The sequence below is a fragment of the Mustela nivalis genome (genome assembly GCF_964662115.1).
Source record: "Mustela nivalis genome assembly, chromosome: 15".
Taxonomy (NCBI): Eukaryota; Metazoa; Chordata; class Mammalia; order Carnivora; family Mustelidae; genus Mustela; species Mustela nivalis.
In genome coordinates this window covers 49,895,912-49,911,685 of record NC_139034.1, presented here as the reverse complement: position 1 = coordinate 49,911,685, position 15,774 = coordinate 49,895,912, and the positions used below count along the sequence as shown (strand labels likewise).

Below are 15,774 nucleotides of genomic sequence, written 5' to 3'. Positions count from 1 at the left end.
TTTCTAGTATGTACTTTATGGTATCAGTAAATATCTAGGTTAATTCAGGTTTTCTTAGATTCAATTAATAAAGTTTGAATTTCATTTTCAAAATTAACAAATAAAGTAAAGACCCCATGTATAATTGACAATTTCTTTGTCTAAGAATAGGGAAATTTCATGATCTAAGACATCAGTCTGCAGTGGAGTTTGTGCATAAATTTTGTGTCACATATGCATATATAAATACACAGACACAAGTTTATATCTATATTGTATTATGTTCTTAAACATTACCCTTATTTTCTTTGTAACTTACTCTGAAAAACATTGGATATCACACATTCATAATAAAAATTTTTCTTTCAATGCAAACAGTATTTTCATTGAACCCTTTGAGACAACCAAAAGAAGGCAAAGTTAGAAAATGCTTGTCTTTCACAAAGCAAGTGTTTTTCATGTTACAATTACAAAGGATATATGAAGTTAACAATTTTTTAAAAAATTTGATAGTCAATACACACAGTGTTTAGAAGATAGTCATCCTAGATCAATACATCTACCAATGTATCACCTGTTGGATGATTTGCTAATGAGTCCAGGATTTCAGTTGAAATTCCAGGGATGCTTGTTTATTTTTTGTGCACTCTATATGGCCAAAGACAGCTCTTTCCTTATTTGTACTATTTTTTTTTAAGATTTTATTTATTTATTTGACAGAGAGAGAGAGTGATCACAAGTAGGCAGAGAGGCAGGCAAGAGAGGAGGGGTGGAGCAGGCTCCCTGCTGAGCAGAGAGCCCGATGTGGGACTCGATCCCAGGACCCTGAGATCATGACCTGAGCCAAAGGCAGAGGCTTTAACCCACTGAGCCACGCAGGCGCCCTATTTGTACTGTTTTTACCTTCCCCAGTTTGGGAAAATGCTTCTCAAACATGTGTCATGTTTATGGAAAAGCCTAGAAGAGAGACTTCAATAGTTGGTCTGTAGCACCATCATCATGTTCTATGCCTGTACCCACAATTTTATGTCTTTTTGAAGTGTCACATGGATATTTACCTAAGTTTTGTGAACTGTGTTCCACTATCCACTTTCTCCATACAGCTCAGCCCTCCTCCATTAACTTGTCTATGGGGATCATGTTCTTTGTCATGACTGACTGTTTTGGTGGCTCTTGTGCTGATTAATAATTATATGACCATCTCCATTTTTGAATCATATAATCATAGACTAAAAAGAGGCTCCTCTTCCTGGGGTATCATTCCCATTGCCATTTTCTTTTTTTTTTTTTTTTTTTGGTGAAGAAGATATGATTGATGGCTCAAAATTATAATCCAGAATATATTGCTGCCAGTGATAGATATCTGTGACATGTGTTAGGACTACTTCAAAGAAACTTTTTTTTTTTTTTTTTTGAGAAAGAGAGAGAGAGTGAGCATGTGTGAGAGGGAGGGGGCAGAGTGAGAGCGAGAGAGAGAGAGAGAAGAATCTAAGGCAGGCTCCATGCTCAGCTAGGAATCGCAACCTGAGACCATTACCTAAGCTGAAATCAAGATTTGGCTGTTTAACTGACTGAGCCCACCCAGGTAACCCCCTCAAAGAAACTTTTACTCCTTCACTCCTTCTAAAAAGATTTAACATTCTTCCTTATTATACTACAAAAATAAGACCAAAAAATTGAATATATATAATCATGTGCCATGTGCAACACAGGATCCATTGAAACAAGTTAGACCACATTTTAGGTGTACATTAACAATCCTTCATGAGGACTTTTGAATGACCTTATTGTATCATGATAGTATTTCTTGAGGATTTATACAGATGGCTTCCTCAGCCCCTCTATTTTGTCTAACATAGAATAACATGAAAGTCCTCTAAAGCCTTGAATCACTAGTTTTTATTCTTACTAGGTAATTATAATCTTGTACCTGTTCAACAGTATGCAAGAGGAAGTTTGAAGCATATGTTTCTGTGTTTACATGTCTGGGGGGCATGGGTATGGGTATGGTAGCATGCTTAAACTCTTCTGAGTCAAATGCCTGTGCTCTGAGGTGAATTATAAAATTAGAACTACCTCCTAAAAAGATATTACTTACTTAAAGTAAATATAGCCTACTTTGGTTTTCCAAATCTTATTTTGCATTGAGAATTATTAACAGAAATGCTAGGCAGATGCCCATTATCACTCTGCTCATTCTGCTAAAATTTCCGGAGATAAATTCTTGAATTCTAGACACAAAATCAGACTCTATTTCTATTATCAATACATACAGATTTGACACATTATTTTTCAGTGATTTTTTTTTTATAATTCCCAGAGAGACTCACTTTTTGTAAAAGACCAATGCTGCGTCAATGGGTTCTATATTTTTACTTAATAACAGCAATAGCTTCGTGTAATTTCTAATTAAAATGCTGTAACGATTATGTATGCTGATTTTGTAAATATGATAAGGGTAACTTACTTTGTCACATGGGTTTGTTTATACTAGAAAACTAAATTGGAAAGGACTCTTGCTGAGTCGTTTTTTCCCTATTTCTGTACATATAATTTATAGATGCAAGAATTCTGCTTGCAGATTCAGGAGCAGCTGCTCCTGTTTAATATAGTCATTTTATATTTTGTATGCTCAGATAAAGTGCTGCCTTCCTACTGGGCAACATTTAACTGTGAGAAATAGGTTGAGGTTGTTTCTGATAGCAGGAACTAAATAAGAATATAAGAAGCAAAATAGCCAACAACACTGACAATTCTTAATCCTCTCTACTTTCCGGGGACCCCAGAAGAAATTTAAGGGTGGGGTCACATCACCAAAACAAAGAAGAAAGTTGATTCAAGCCCTTTTGATGTAGGGAGGAGATTCCTGTTTTATGGTTTTTCCCAGTATTAAAGTTCAAACACCAAGTTTACACCCAAAAAGAGTACAAAGAATTTACTTTTATTCTTGAAGCTACCAATTGTTTTTGTGCAGGAAGAGAAATGCGACCTACCTTTCTCACAAATCATACTGAGATAAAAAGGAAATGAAAATAAGACCATATTAAAAATTTCACCATATGTTATATTAATATGAGTCTTCCAGCCTGTAGGCACTTCTAAGAGGTATTCAATCCACTTTATTTATAAAGCACAAAAGGTCATTACTTTGAGGGTCATTTCATAATAAGATTACAAACTAGATGGGCTAAGATTAAGTTAATATGGGTTTCCCATGCAAGCTGAAACAAGTTTCCTCCTTTAAATTTCCAGTTGAGTAGTGAAGGTTAAACAGAAGTTGACAGATCTGCCCTGAATTGAAACAGTGACTTGGCTGCCAGTAGCCAACTAGTTAATGAGCAGTAGGTAGAGTATAGACGACCACTCACCATTTCCCCTGAAAATGCTACTCAAGTTTATGGTCAGTAATCATCCACACCCTGGTCCTATCTGTAGATAACATAGATATCGCTTAGAATATAAAATCATTTTAAAGTTGTTGACACCTTTACATTCATCACATATGGTCAGGAAAGTTGTTATACATCTTTCTCAAACATGAGTGGAACCTTCCCATTTGTCTCCAACTACTCTAAGATGTAGACACTGAACGTAGAAAGAAGGAAAAGACTGCCCGTTAATAGATTGTTATCATGTTTCATTTTGCTACTTTTAAAATAAGACAGTAAAATTCTTGCTGGGGAGACAGAGAACTTTTCCCATGGGAAATCACCTTTGGAGGATGAACCATGATATTTCATTTCTACTCCGTCCTCTTTAGATTTCCTTGTTCAATTCTGGGTAAATCATCTTCATCCAGTAAATATTCATTATAAGCTCATGAAATGTCAAGTGTATATGTTCCTCAGAAAAACTTAATGGGTTTGATTTCATCAATTCTTATTTGAGATTGTTAACATTTCTTTATCTACTTGGAGATGAAAAGGAATTGTTTAAGGATATGCAAAGTTAACAATGATTCTGTATTTGAGTCAGGAATAGCCTTTTCTAACAATCTCAGTTACTCTTTTAGCCTTTTTATTTTTTATTTTCACAAACTGACAATAAATCTAATCCAAGGATGGCAACAGATCTAGGGATTGTTGTGGCAAAAACTCAGAAAGCACTCCCCTTCCTTCTTTTCTTTCTCCCTTGGCTATTTTTAATGAATGAAGGTCTCCCACTCATGCACTGACCTTGCCTAAGTCTGCAGAGTTTGCAAGAATTAGGAGATCACATTTTAAAAGCTTCTGGCCAAAAACATCAGAAACTAGCTTAATAAAATTTGACTTTTTAGGAATTTGTGGACTATAGTTTTTGTCTTGTTCACCATTTTAGTCTCAGCAGCTAGAGTGGTGTCTAGCATAGAGTAGGTGCTCAACAATTATTAAATAGAAGAATGAAGGAATGAGCAGTGCTTCCTGTTGAAAATCAGAAAATAGAGTTCTAGTTTCCACTGCAACCTACATAGACAAGTCACTTTACCTTATTTCCTCATCTGAAAAAAAAAGTAACATTAAAATAGATGGAAAATCTCTAAGTAATTTTCAGCTAAGATAAATAAAGTCTACATTAGTAGAACTGTTTTATCATATGTACTTCTAATAAACAGGACAGGAGAATGACTCAATTTGTCAGATACAAATCATAAAATGACTCATTATAAAATAATCCTGTACTCAAAACATTTCATTTATCACCAATCAATAAAGTTCCTTATGGGGCGCCTGAGTGGCTCAGTGGGTTAAAGCCTCTGCCTTTGGCTCAGGTCATGATCCCAGAGCCCACATTGGGCTCTCTGCTCAGCAGGGAGCCTGCTTCCTCTCTCTCTCTCTGCTTGCCTCTCTGCCTACTTGTGATCTCTGTCTGTCAAATAAATAAATAAAATCTTTAAAAAAAAAAAAAGTTCCTTACGGTTTTGTCCTTCAAAACTGTTCTTTGTTTTTGATAATGGGCTCATTTTACTCATAATTGCTAGTAATTTTCCTAAGTTGTAAATCCAGAAATCTTTTATTGATTTACCACTTTGGATCCCATCTCTCAAATATGAATGAAAAAGAACATGTGTGTGTTAATGTTAGTGTCCCTTAGTTGAGCCTACAAGTATTGAGCTATAGCAAATTAAACTTATAATGACAGATTGCTTTGGGGGCCCTTTTTACCTTATTTTCTAATTTACCAGGACTCTCACTCATTTCTGGATTTTATTGAAGATAAAGGTGCATTGATTTTAGATGGCAAGAAGCTGTTGAGGAACTTCCTATTGGATTAAATTAGTAGTTTTAGTTGAAAATGTATTCTTTTGTCATTGTGTAGCCGCATGCCAGGGGACTCAAAGTGAAGGGTGGTTGATGGCCTGGCAAGGCTGAAGAAAAAGACCCAGAGGTAGCAATTAAGACATAGGTTTATTGGGGGAACTTACAGGCAGGGAGTCCAGGAGCAGCAGACAGGACAAAACATACCCTATTAAAATCTATATGCAACAATCTTTTATAATGTAGCAACTAGCCTAGCAGGCATCTGTAGCCATTCCTTCCTTGCATGGCCAGAACATTCCAAGGATATTGAGGCCTACCATCCGGACATTCTTTGTTACAAAGGAGAAGCTCTAGGTTGGTGACCCTTGCCCGAATGACCTCATTCTCAGAGTTTGCAAGACTATCCCCTTAACTGTTATTTCTTAAATCTCAGTTAAAATATATCTCTTAAAAATAAGAAAGGTCCAAATGTTTCCAATTAATATTATTAGAAACGTTTGTATTAAACTTCAGTTTCCAGTCTCCAGTTTTCTTTTTAACCCTCTTTGGGGTAGATTCCTTTGCTACTTTGAGAAGAGGTATGTAAGAAAATATTATTTCATGTAAATAAATAGCATATATTTGTTGGGTTTAATGCTGGATTTAATGCTGGGGTAAGGGAAAAACAAGTTCACATGTGGAACTTTAGGATCATTTTTGTTTTTTACTTCATCATAAATAATTTCTGGCAGTTTGTGTTTGTGTGTGTATGTATACTATTTAGGGATTAAGTAGATGAATGATGCATCAATATTTCTTAAATGGGGTTAAAAGAACTAAATCAGAGTTAGGAATATTTCCTTGAAAAGATATTTAAGGAATTCTGCACAAATGAAACCATATTTAAACAACTCTAAAGCACTTTTTTTTTCCTGCTTCCACAATATCGATGTATAATTTTAGAGAAAATAATTATTTTAAGTATCAGTTGTTAACTAGTGAACTTGTTTATTTATCTTGTAATAATTGGCTTAGTGTGCCAAATTTGTGCTGTTATTTTGTGATTTGAAGGGAAGATAAGAATTTTTCTAAAAGATTTTATTTATTTGACAGACAGAGATCACAAGTAGGCAGAGAGGCAGGCAGAGAAAGGGGGAAGCCGGATCCCCGCTGAGCAGAGAGCCTGATGCAGGGCTCTATTCCAGGACTCTGAGATCATGACCTGAGCCGAAGGCAGAGATTTAACCCACTGAGCCATCCAGGTGTCCCAGAAGATAAGAATTTTTAACTGCAATCATTAAAAATCTTAGGTAGAGAAAGTAAAGAATAGAAGTTGGAATAGCAGAGCAGGGATAGTAAGCTTCTTTGGCATTCCTTAGCTCAAAGAAAGGCTGCCTCCTATCTGCTAGACTTTTTCTGTTCTTTTTTTCACTATAAGTGATGAAAGGTAATACATAAATATTATGATGTGTTTTATGATTGCCAAGATAATCCCTAAAAATTTTAGTGTGGTCAAAATAATGAAATTTTAAAATGCCATATTCTGTGACCAGACAATAGTACTTTAAACAGTGTGCCCATAGCCAGATCTTAGCTTATGCACATTCATACCCAAAAACTCCTTAATGAAATGTAATTCAACTAAGCAAAATCCTTACTAACCTGATTTTTACACTTAAGAATAGATTATATTTTCTACATCAATAAACATTAATAAAATATTAAGTATTGTGATTTGTTCAATTGTATGATATATAATTTATTTATTAAATATCTATTTGTATTAGGCATGTCACTCATTTCTGTGTTTTTGCTATTTTATGCAAAGACACAATGAACTTGACCATCAAATCTTTGCACGTAGAAATCCCAGGAGGTTAGTGGGACTGGGATTATAGACTTGAATGTGAGTCATTCATTGGTGAATAATATTCTGTACCAGTAAGAAACACACAAAGGAAGCATTCAGGCAATGATTGAGATTTCCTAGGTGACTCAGAGTTCTTTTAGTGACTCTTGAAGAACAGAGCCCAATACAGGAACATGTGTACCTTCCCTGAGCTTCTTGAATTTCCCCTCTCTTTCCTTTCTACTAACCCGCAAGAAATAATACTGTAAAAGTGTTTGGTGATATTTCTTAAATTAAACCAGTGTGGCATCTCCCGACTTGCAGCATCCTGAACCTATATTTGTATGCATGGCCTTTTATGCTTGTGTAGAGTACAGAATTTCTGATGAAAGTTTTGCATGGTTAGAATTCATATCAGCAGCCCTGAGATAAAATAACATGAAGCAGCCTTAGTAGTTACTGGTTGCCATCTTATTCCTTCTCAGGGCGGCCAGGGACCTAGAGCTAACTTGTTCGTGATAAATCAGATAAATAAATGTGACATTCAAACCGTTAACAAGACATAGCCGATAATAATAATAATGTTTACCATGGGAGAAAATGGAATGGGTAAGAGAGAGGTTTTTGGAAAACAAAAGTGCAAAGGCTTTGGAAAGTCTGAAGTAGTCTCATGATAACATATGTTGTCCCAGTTCAGTCAGGCAGGGCTTGACTGTATTTATAACACGAATTGGGTATATTTCCATGGGGATAACCCCGGAGCAACATTCCCAGAGGCGGTAAGAAAGCTTACCCCTCTTTCTCTCTTCAGATATGCAAACAATTATAGGTTTCTTGAAAGGATAATGGAAAAACCTTCACTTTCTCAGAGGAGAAATCATGTATTCTAAACTGTCCATCTTCATCTGCTGCTCCCACCAAAAACAGCTTCCCCTCACAAAGACACTGAGCTGACATGATCTGCATCCACTTTGGGAGACATGCCAAGATTATGGGGTCTAGGCAGTTGCCTTACAAAATAACAATATATATATTTTTTCTGTTGTGAAGGAATCACATCTTTTTTTTTTTTAATTTTTATTTATTTATTTGAGAGAGTGTGAGAGCAAGAAAGATCACAGAGGGAGAAGGAAAAGCAGGCTCCCTGCTGAGCAGGACCCTGAGATCATGACCTGAGCTGAAAGTAGATGCTTAAAGCACTGAGCCACCCAGGCACCACAGGAATCACAACCTAAAAACTAGCTAAACATTGATAGCTCTGCAGGTTAAAAGAATATGCAGCAGTAAATTTGAAGATTGATATGTACTTTTACTGAGTATCTACTATGTGTCATATATTTTGCACCAACCGATGCTTCTTATTTTATCTGCTCGAGCCTCACAACACTTCTCCAATGAAGACACTAACTTCTCCATTTTACAAAGCCAGGAACTCATTCAGAGATACTCACTTGCCCTGGGCCAGTCTCTGCAGAGTAAGGGCTCCCAGCCAAGAGGTCTGGTTCTGGCTTTCTCGGCTGGTGTTCTTCAGCAACATCTCAGCCAGTCTGTCGAGTCCTTGCTGTCACCTGCACCTCTTATTTCGTAACACTTCATGGATCCTTGTTTTCCTGCATTTCAATTTCTTCAGATTATTTCCTTACATCTACCTTTATATTTCAGACATTGTTGTACTTGCATCAGTCATTACGATGATGAACTATAGTTTGATTTGCTTGATCAGTTTGCTTCATACCATAATACCCATGTTCTAATTCTTAGTCCATATGCCACCTCCCACCCCAAACTCCCATTAGACTGATAAACTGCACAGGTTTGCCACTTAAAACTTAACATCTTTAAGTCAAATTAATTAGGAAATAGTTCCATATGCCACCATGGTTTAAGCATTGTACCACTCTGGTTTACACTGTCCTATTGTAAATAAATTACTATCTACTATATCACTGACTGCAAATAGGTTTCTATCTTTGCTTGTTCTCACAAAGTGGCAAAGGAAGATCATAGTATAATATATGTGGGATGGAATTTAGTTGGTTGTATTTGAAACAGTTTTGAAAAGAATATTTTTCTTCTCAGTGAAATCATAGTGCCAGGCTGTGTACAAGTGGGTGCTTAATAAATGCTCGTTCTAATGGCTGTTGTGTGAGAACTGCTGTGTTCAAATGTTACTGGGGCTGCAGATTCACATTTCTCAGGGGGAAAAATATAAAGTAATTAAAACAATGTTAATTATGCTTAGAAGAATATCATACATGGAGATTTTCCTTTTTTTCTTCTGTCTGTGGAACGTATACTTTATAATGGCTTATGGACCTCTTGAGATGCTTTAGAAAGACTGAAGAATAATCTGTCCCATTGTCTTTCACTTATATTTGACTACATTTTTACTCACCTGAGGTAATTCTCCAGAGGTAATACCAAAGATGCTATAATCACTGAAACTACAGACTTTTTAATAGGCTATTCACTTTAAAAGCTATGTTTGATTGTCCTGTATAATGGGCAGCCTGGTCATAGACCTTAATGCTGTGTTTATCACCAAAGGATACTGATGAAACAAGGGCATATTGAAACATAAACAAAACAAAACAAAAAAAAAAAAAAACAACTTACATTACTGGTTTTCTCTAAAGGGTTAAATTCACACAAGAGAGGAAACACTATAGTAAATGGTAGCATTTTCCTTCCTATCCAAGATATTAATATTCAAGTTTGGCTTGCATATTGTGGAGCACTCACCTAGGCACGTTTTAAAATACATTGAGGGGTGAATGAGATAGTTGTGCATGAAGGTGAAATGTGCTACAATAGACTCAATTAGCACCATTTATGATTATAGTTTATGTGATGTCGGCATCAGTTCATTAAAAATGTACTGAACTATCAAATCATTTCATACAGGTCATTGAACAGCAGCAATAAAGTGGTATCAGCTCTTCTCCATTATGACTCTGAGCTGGATTTGAACCAGTGACTCAGAGGAAATAGGCTGTGTCCTATTGTTGTCTATAAAAACGCATTTATAGAGTGGCAGTATATCTATCTATAGCATTTTGTGTCTAATTGCATTCTTTTTTCTTTGGAATGGATACAGTCTATAAATTGCCTGTCTGCAAAACACACAAATTTTAGGTATTATGAAGTGATTATACATTACACTTTTGTATTTTATATACTTTATTATTTATGCATTCATAATTTTGTTAAACATCAGTAAAAGTGATCACATGTGACATGATATTGAAAGGTCTTCTGACTGTTATAGCAGAATGAAGATTAGGTGCAGCTAGACATACAGCGCAAATTTACTACTCTCCTATAATTCCATAAGTCATAAATCTCCACCCCACACAGCTGTAAATATTTTCCTATCTCATGGATTACATCAGCTAAAAGAACATTTACCAAGAGTACTAAGCAGCAATCTGTGCTGAAATGCACACTTTTATTTTACTAAAACACTAAAATTTATTGAAGTACCTAGGCACATATTTTAGGTCACTTCCGATAGTGACATTGTAGAAATAGATGTCAAAATAATACTCTAAGCATCTTTCTACTGGGATGTTCTATAACCAGTGAGTGGTAGTAATATCTGAGCCAATGGGCGATAATGACTTCTTTGCAAAAACTACCTTAAAATCATTAAATAAAGAAAATGCCTGTTTCATTCAAAAGAAACTGAATGTCACATTGTCTATGTATTTATTCAGATCTTTGGAACAAATATTTGCATATTTCTGCTTATTTCAAGTTGTTTTTGTTTTTGTTTTGTTTTGTTTTTTTTTAATGTTGACAACTGATATATTCCTTTTTTGCTTTTCTTGCTGTAATTTTCAGCGGTTTACCATTAGTGCCTTTTTTGTCCTTCAATTAAACAAGACCGTAATTCCTTCTTGTATTTTGCAAGTTAGACATGATACAGTAAATAGCAAGTGCTAAATTTTGTTTCTAGCTTTGTTACAAGTTTTATCTGTTTTGCGTTTACATTGTATCATGTGTTGAAAGTTGTTTTGATTTTGTGTTCCGCCGCGCCCCTTTTCTCCGGGAGGAGTGTTAATCCGCGTGTCCTGTGGTCTTCTTTGTAGTCGCAGCGCCGGGTTACGTTTCACCTCCCCGATGGCTCCCAGGAAAGCTGCAGTGACAGTGGTCTAGGAGACCACGAGCCGGTGGGTAGTGGCACCCTGATCTCACACCCTCTTCCTCTGGTTCAGCCACAGGACGAATTCTACGACCAGGCCTCTCCGGACAAGAGGACCGAAGCAGATGGCAACTCTGACCCCAACTCTGGTGAGTCCCTTTAAAAACTGTGATCGCTTGGAGTTCTGGCTTTTTGTGGTGTGCGCTTGAGTTCTAACTGATTTGGGGAAGCAAATAAATGGACATTCGGTTGGTTTTGCTGGCTTTCTTGTTGCCGTATTCAAAATATATCAAGTCTACTGCGTGTGTTGTTCAGTGGAATGATGTTTTCCAGTGAAGACTGAAAAAAATAAATAAAATAGTTGATTAAAACAAGTGCGAAGAGGGATGATAGTGATTTGGGGGTTTCACTTTTTTTGTCTTTTTAAATTTTGTCTGTTTAAATTTTGGATATGTTTTAACCAATGCATTGAATGAATGAAATGAGTGAGATGGAATTAGCCAAGATCTTAATTCTGCACACCTTAGAAATCATTGCCCATTCAGAGTAAGCCCTGTGAGGGTGCTTTTTTCTTTGCCTTTGGAGGAAATTTTGGGCAAGTACTCTACCTTTTCTGGTGATTCTGTTTTATATATATATATATATATATATATATATATATATATTTCACTTTTATTAAAATGTTCAAAGTCTAATTCGAAAATAATGTCCAGTCCACAGTAATGATCATGATTTCTACTTGACTTGAATTAAAACTGGTTTCTAACTCATTTTGAACCTGCATCACACTGGTCGCCTACAGGGAGAAATGTGGACAGGATGAGTTTTCCCCAATTTTCTAAACTACTTCTCTTCTACTGCTGTAGACATACCTGTGCTTCTGGCAATTCTGTGGTTGAAGTAGAATTCCAAGAGGAGGTAAAAAGCTTGTCCTGTTGTGAGAATTCAGAATTGGTGTTCTCTGCTTTCTAGGATTTTAGAATTTGAATTTTAGAATTTGCCTCTCTTTGTATTCAGGTCTGTTGTCCGGGATATTACATATTACATATTACCACTTCCTCTCCCTGAAGCTGGCATCCATTTCTGCCTGTTTCTCTGATAAATGTCATTCTTCTCATTGGCATGTATAGTTACATCGGCATCTTCTTTCTGCTGAGGTTTCTCCCTACTCCAGCCAGTCTTTTAGGAAGAGCTAAGTAAATTGCACACCAGCTCTGATTCTTGATCTTTCTGTCATGTTCTGTATCTTCGGGTCATAAGGGAACTATAAGTGCATCTTTTTACTTCACATATCCAGAAGGGCAGGCCATATGCAAAGAGGGGAGTTCTCATTAGACAACATTTGGGGGAGCTGGCCAACTGTCCTCCTTAGATTTCTTGGTGTTGATTAAACATCATTGAATCTAAGTGGTTCTACTGAATCATCCTGTCCTGGACTTGTGTGAAGAGGTCAGATATGTAAGATAGCTTTTTCTAAACTGATTTCCTGGTTTTCAGCTTCCCTCTCTCCAATTTTAAAACATCTCTTTCGTCATTAAGCTGAAGGTACCAAACTGGTTCTTGGCTTCCTCTTCTGCATATGGGAATGGTTGGTTTTTCTTGTCTTTGGGCTTCTGCTAAAACCAAGACAGAAAGACTCCCATTTTAAGAGAAGAGTTTTAGGTCGTGTCTATACAGTTCTCCAAAGGTGTTGTTTGCTTGTTTGTTTGTTTGTTTTTTACAGAAGCAAAAGGAAGGAAGGGGGAAAAAGTATACAATAAGTATGGTTAGCGTAAGTTACCTTAAGCCAGAACTTCACCCGAAATATATAGCTATTCCCCCGATGCCTTCTTAGACTAGGGAAGTAGCTGAGTGAGCTGCCTAATGGGAGAAGTTAGAAGAGATTCTAAAACAAACAAACAAACAAACAAACAAACAAACAAAGGGTCTTTTCAGAATAGTTTCGAGAGGTCCCTGGGGATGTTACCAACCTAGTCACAAGGAAAAAGAGACCCAAGGGATGATACACCCTTGCACACTCCAACATTAAACCCACACAGTGACTTCACCCAGGAGAATCATGGTCAATAAAATGTGTTAAACTGCTCCTTCGTGGAGACAACATCCTTATTCATCATTAAGAAAGAAGGAGAATCGGGAGATAAGGAAAAGAGGCACTGTGAGGGGCCTGGAGGCCAACTATACTTTCCACATTTAATGGGACTTAAAATTTTAACCTCCTCTGTAAATGTCTAGAACAGAATTAATTAGAATAGCCTAGAAATATTAAGAGATTCATAACCAAATGGTAATTCATATTAGGATAGTATTATGATATATTATCTTAAAATTCCACAGTCGCATTTTTGTAATTAACTTTGAGGAATTTGTGAAGTGAGATACAGCATAATGGAAGCAGTAATCTTCAATAGTAATAATCTTGCTATTCAGATTTAGATTGTATCCTTTGTCTTCATTGGGGTTTTCTGTCTGTGGTGTGGTAATTCTTGAGAAGCCAAGATTTTAAAGTAACCATGCTATCTCCATAGAAATCATAAATGTCAGTATTATCTGTACAGTTATTAAGTATTCAATTTGCATGGGTTCCTATTTTTATAGGAATATTTTTAAAATATTATGCTTCTCAATTAAAAAAAAACTTTGTAGATTAGTAGTAATTCCATAATAATTCTTTCCATTATATATTTTTTTTAAAAGATTATTTATTTATTTATTTGACAGACAGAGATCACAAGTAGGCAGAGAGGCAGGCAGAGAGAGGAGGAAGCAGGCTCCCTGCTGAGCAGAGCCCGATGTAGGGCTCGATCCCAGGACCCTGGGATCATGACCTGAGCCAAAGGCAGAGGCTTTAACCCACTGAACCACCCAGGCGCCCCTTTTCATTATACTTTTAAAAGAAAAACTAATAAAAGAAATATCTTCTGGAGGAGTTTTTGGAGATATTAGGCTTTAATATAGGGTCTGGATTCTGTACACACACACACACACACACACACACACACACACAGTGGCATTTAGCTACAATATTCTTTACTTCTAATTTTATACCTCTAGGTTGTTGACATCATAAGTTTTATATTCTATCAAACACATGAATTTTGAAAAAAAATGAGGAAAGTATTAAGGTTTTTACATGCAATCCCAAAAATAAAGTTTGGAAGTTGTGTTATAATTGATGGTTTTTGTAAATAATACCATGTAAAATCTACAGTAGTCTTTATTGTGTCAGATGTGACTCACACCAATAATTTAGATGCACTAGACATACAACGATTTTTTTTTCTTTCATTTAGAAAAAGACTTGAATCCCCATTTTACTAGTGTGATGGAAACTTCACTCCCCCCCCTCCCCCCCAATTTCACTTGGTCTACGTCATGCCGAAAAGAATTGAAACATTCTGGTCCCTTGGTTATCTGCGCACTTACATGTCCATGGAGATGCCCCTTGTTTCATTGGGTCCTCACGCGTCTCAGATGATATTGCCTTCATCCCAACCCTCCTGGCCCCTTCATAACTACTCCTAATGCCTCAAACCACTGGTTAGCAAAGGAGTTTGTGCATGGCTATGGTGCCTAGATGCTTGGTGAGTTTATCACTCCAGGATCTTCCTGCTTCCCTGGACTCTGCCATGGAATCTAACCTCAGGACTCTGTAATTCCAAGCCGCTTGGTTTCTCTGAGTTCTGTCCAACAAGCACGATGTAGTCTCTACGTCTATTTCTTTCTTTCAACCCTTTCCTTTCCAGCAGGGCTGCGTAAATGCTTTTAATATCTGGAGTTGGAGTTCCCCACTGCATCTCTTGATAGTTTTCCACAAAGACATAATCCCTCCAACTTTTTTTTTTCTCTAGTAGCAATTGAAAAAAATAATCTGTGTAGTAGGTTCAGAACTCTGAAAAATGACAGAATGCTTTTTAACCATTCTCTATCCTGTCTCATCCTCATATATGCAATGATTATAAAGCCAGTACCTGTTTGAAAAGGCTGGGGTAGGTAAAGGGATATATACAAGTAGAAATATATATATATATATATATTTCAAAATTATTTTCATAAATAATTATATAAAGTTATATTTGTGTTTATTGCTAAAATAATTACAGAGCATGCTATTAAATTATACAGTGAGTGGATATAAAAGTGATAAACAAAAGAAATTATTCCTTTTTAATGAAGTAGTTTTAAAAATCTTATGATGAAGAACTTCAACCCATTAGTCATTGATTACTACATGAAATCGAGTTCACACAGGAAATCCAAGACACACACTTGCTTGGTATATTAATTTATAAAATGAACTGGTGCCCTAGATACTTCCAGTGGTGACCAGTGAGTTTGTTTCTTTTTTCAGTATCATAAAAAATTTTTTAAGAAAATTGTGGATATATGAGTATGTGTTTCATTTTAAATGATATTAATAATTACTTATTTTGTTAGATGTGATAATGGTATTATAGCTTTATTAAGAGAAAATCCTTTATTGGTAGTGATGGATTGTGAAGAATTTATAGAAGAAACAAAATAATGTCTGGAATTTGTTTTAATGATACCCGAACAAAATACTACTAATGATGATGATAGTGATA

The 15,774-nt window shown here is 36.0% G+C and overlaps 1 protein-coding gene across 7 annotated transcripts in view; it reads left to right on the top strand.

The window, feature by feature from the left end:
• Positions 1–15,774, top strand: part of PCDH9 (protocadherin 9) — an 827,735-nt gene that overhangs the window by 506,092 nt on the left and 305,869 nt on the right. For 5 of the 7 annotated variants that reach the window (XM_082701258.1, XM_082701257.1, XM_082701259.1 and 2 more), the window contains one exon: positions 11,136–11,337. In XM_082701258.1, the coding sequence (XP_082557384.1) occupies positions 11,136–11,337 (202 nt within the window). The remainder of the gene's footprint in view (positions 1–11,135; positions 11,338–15,774) is intronic. The other 2 variants (XM_082701260.1, XM_082701261.1) reach the window with 1 other exon arrangement.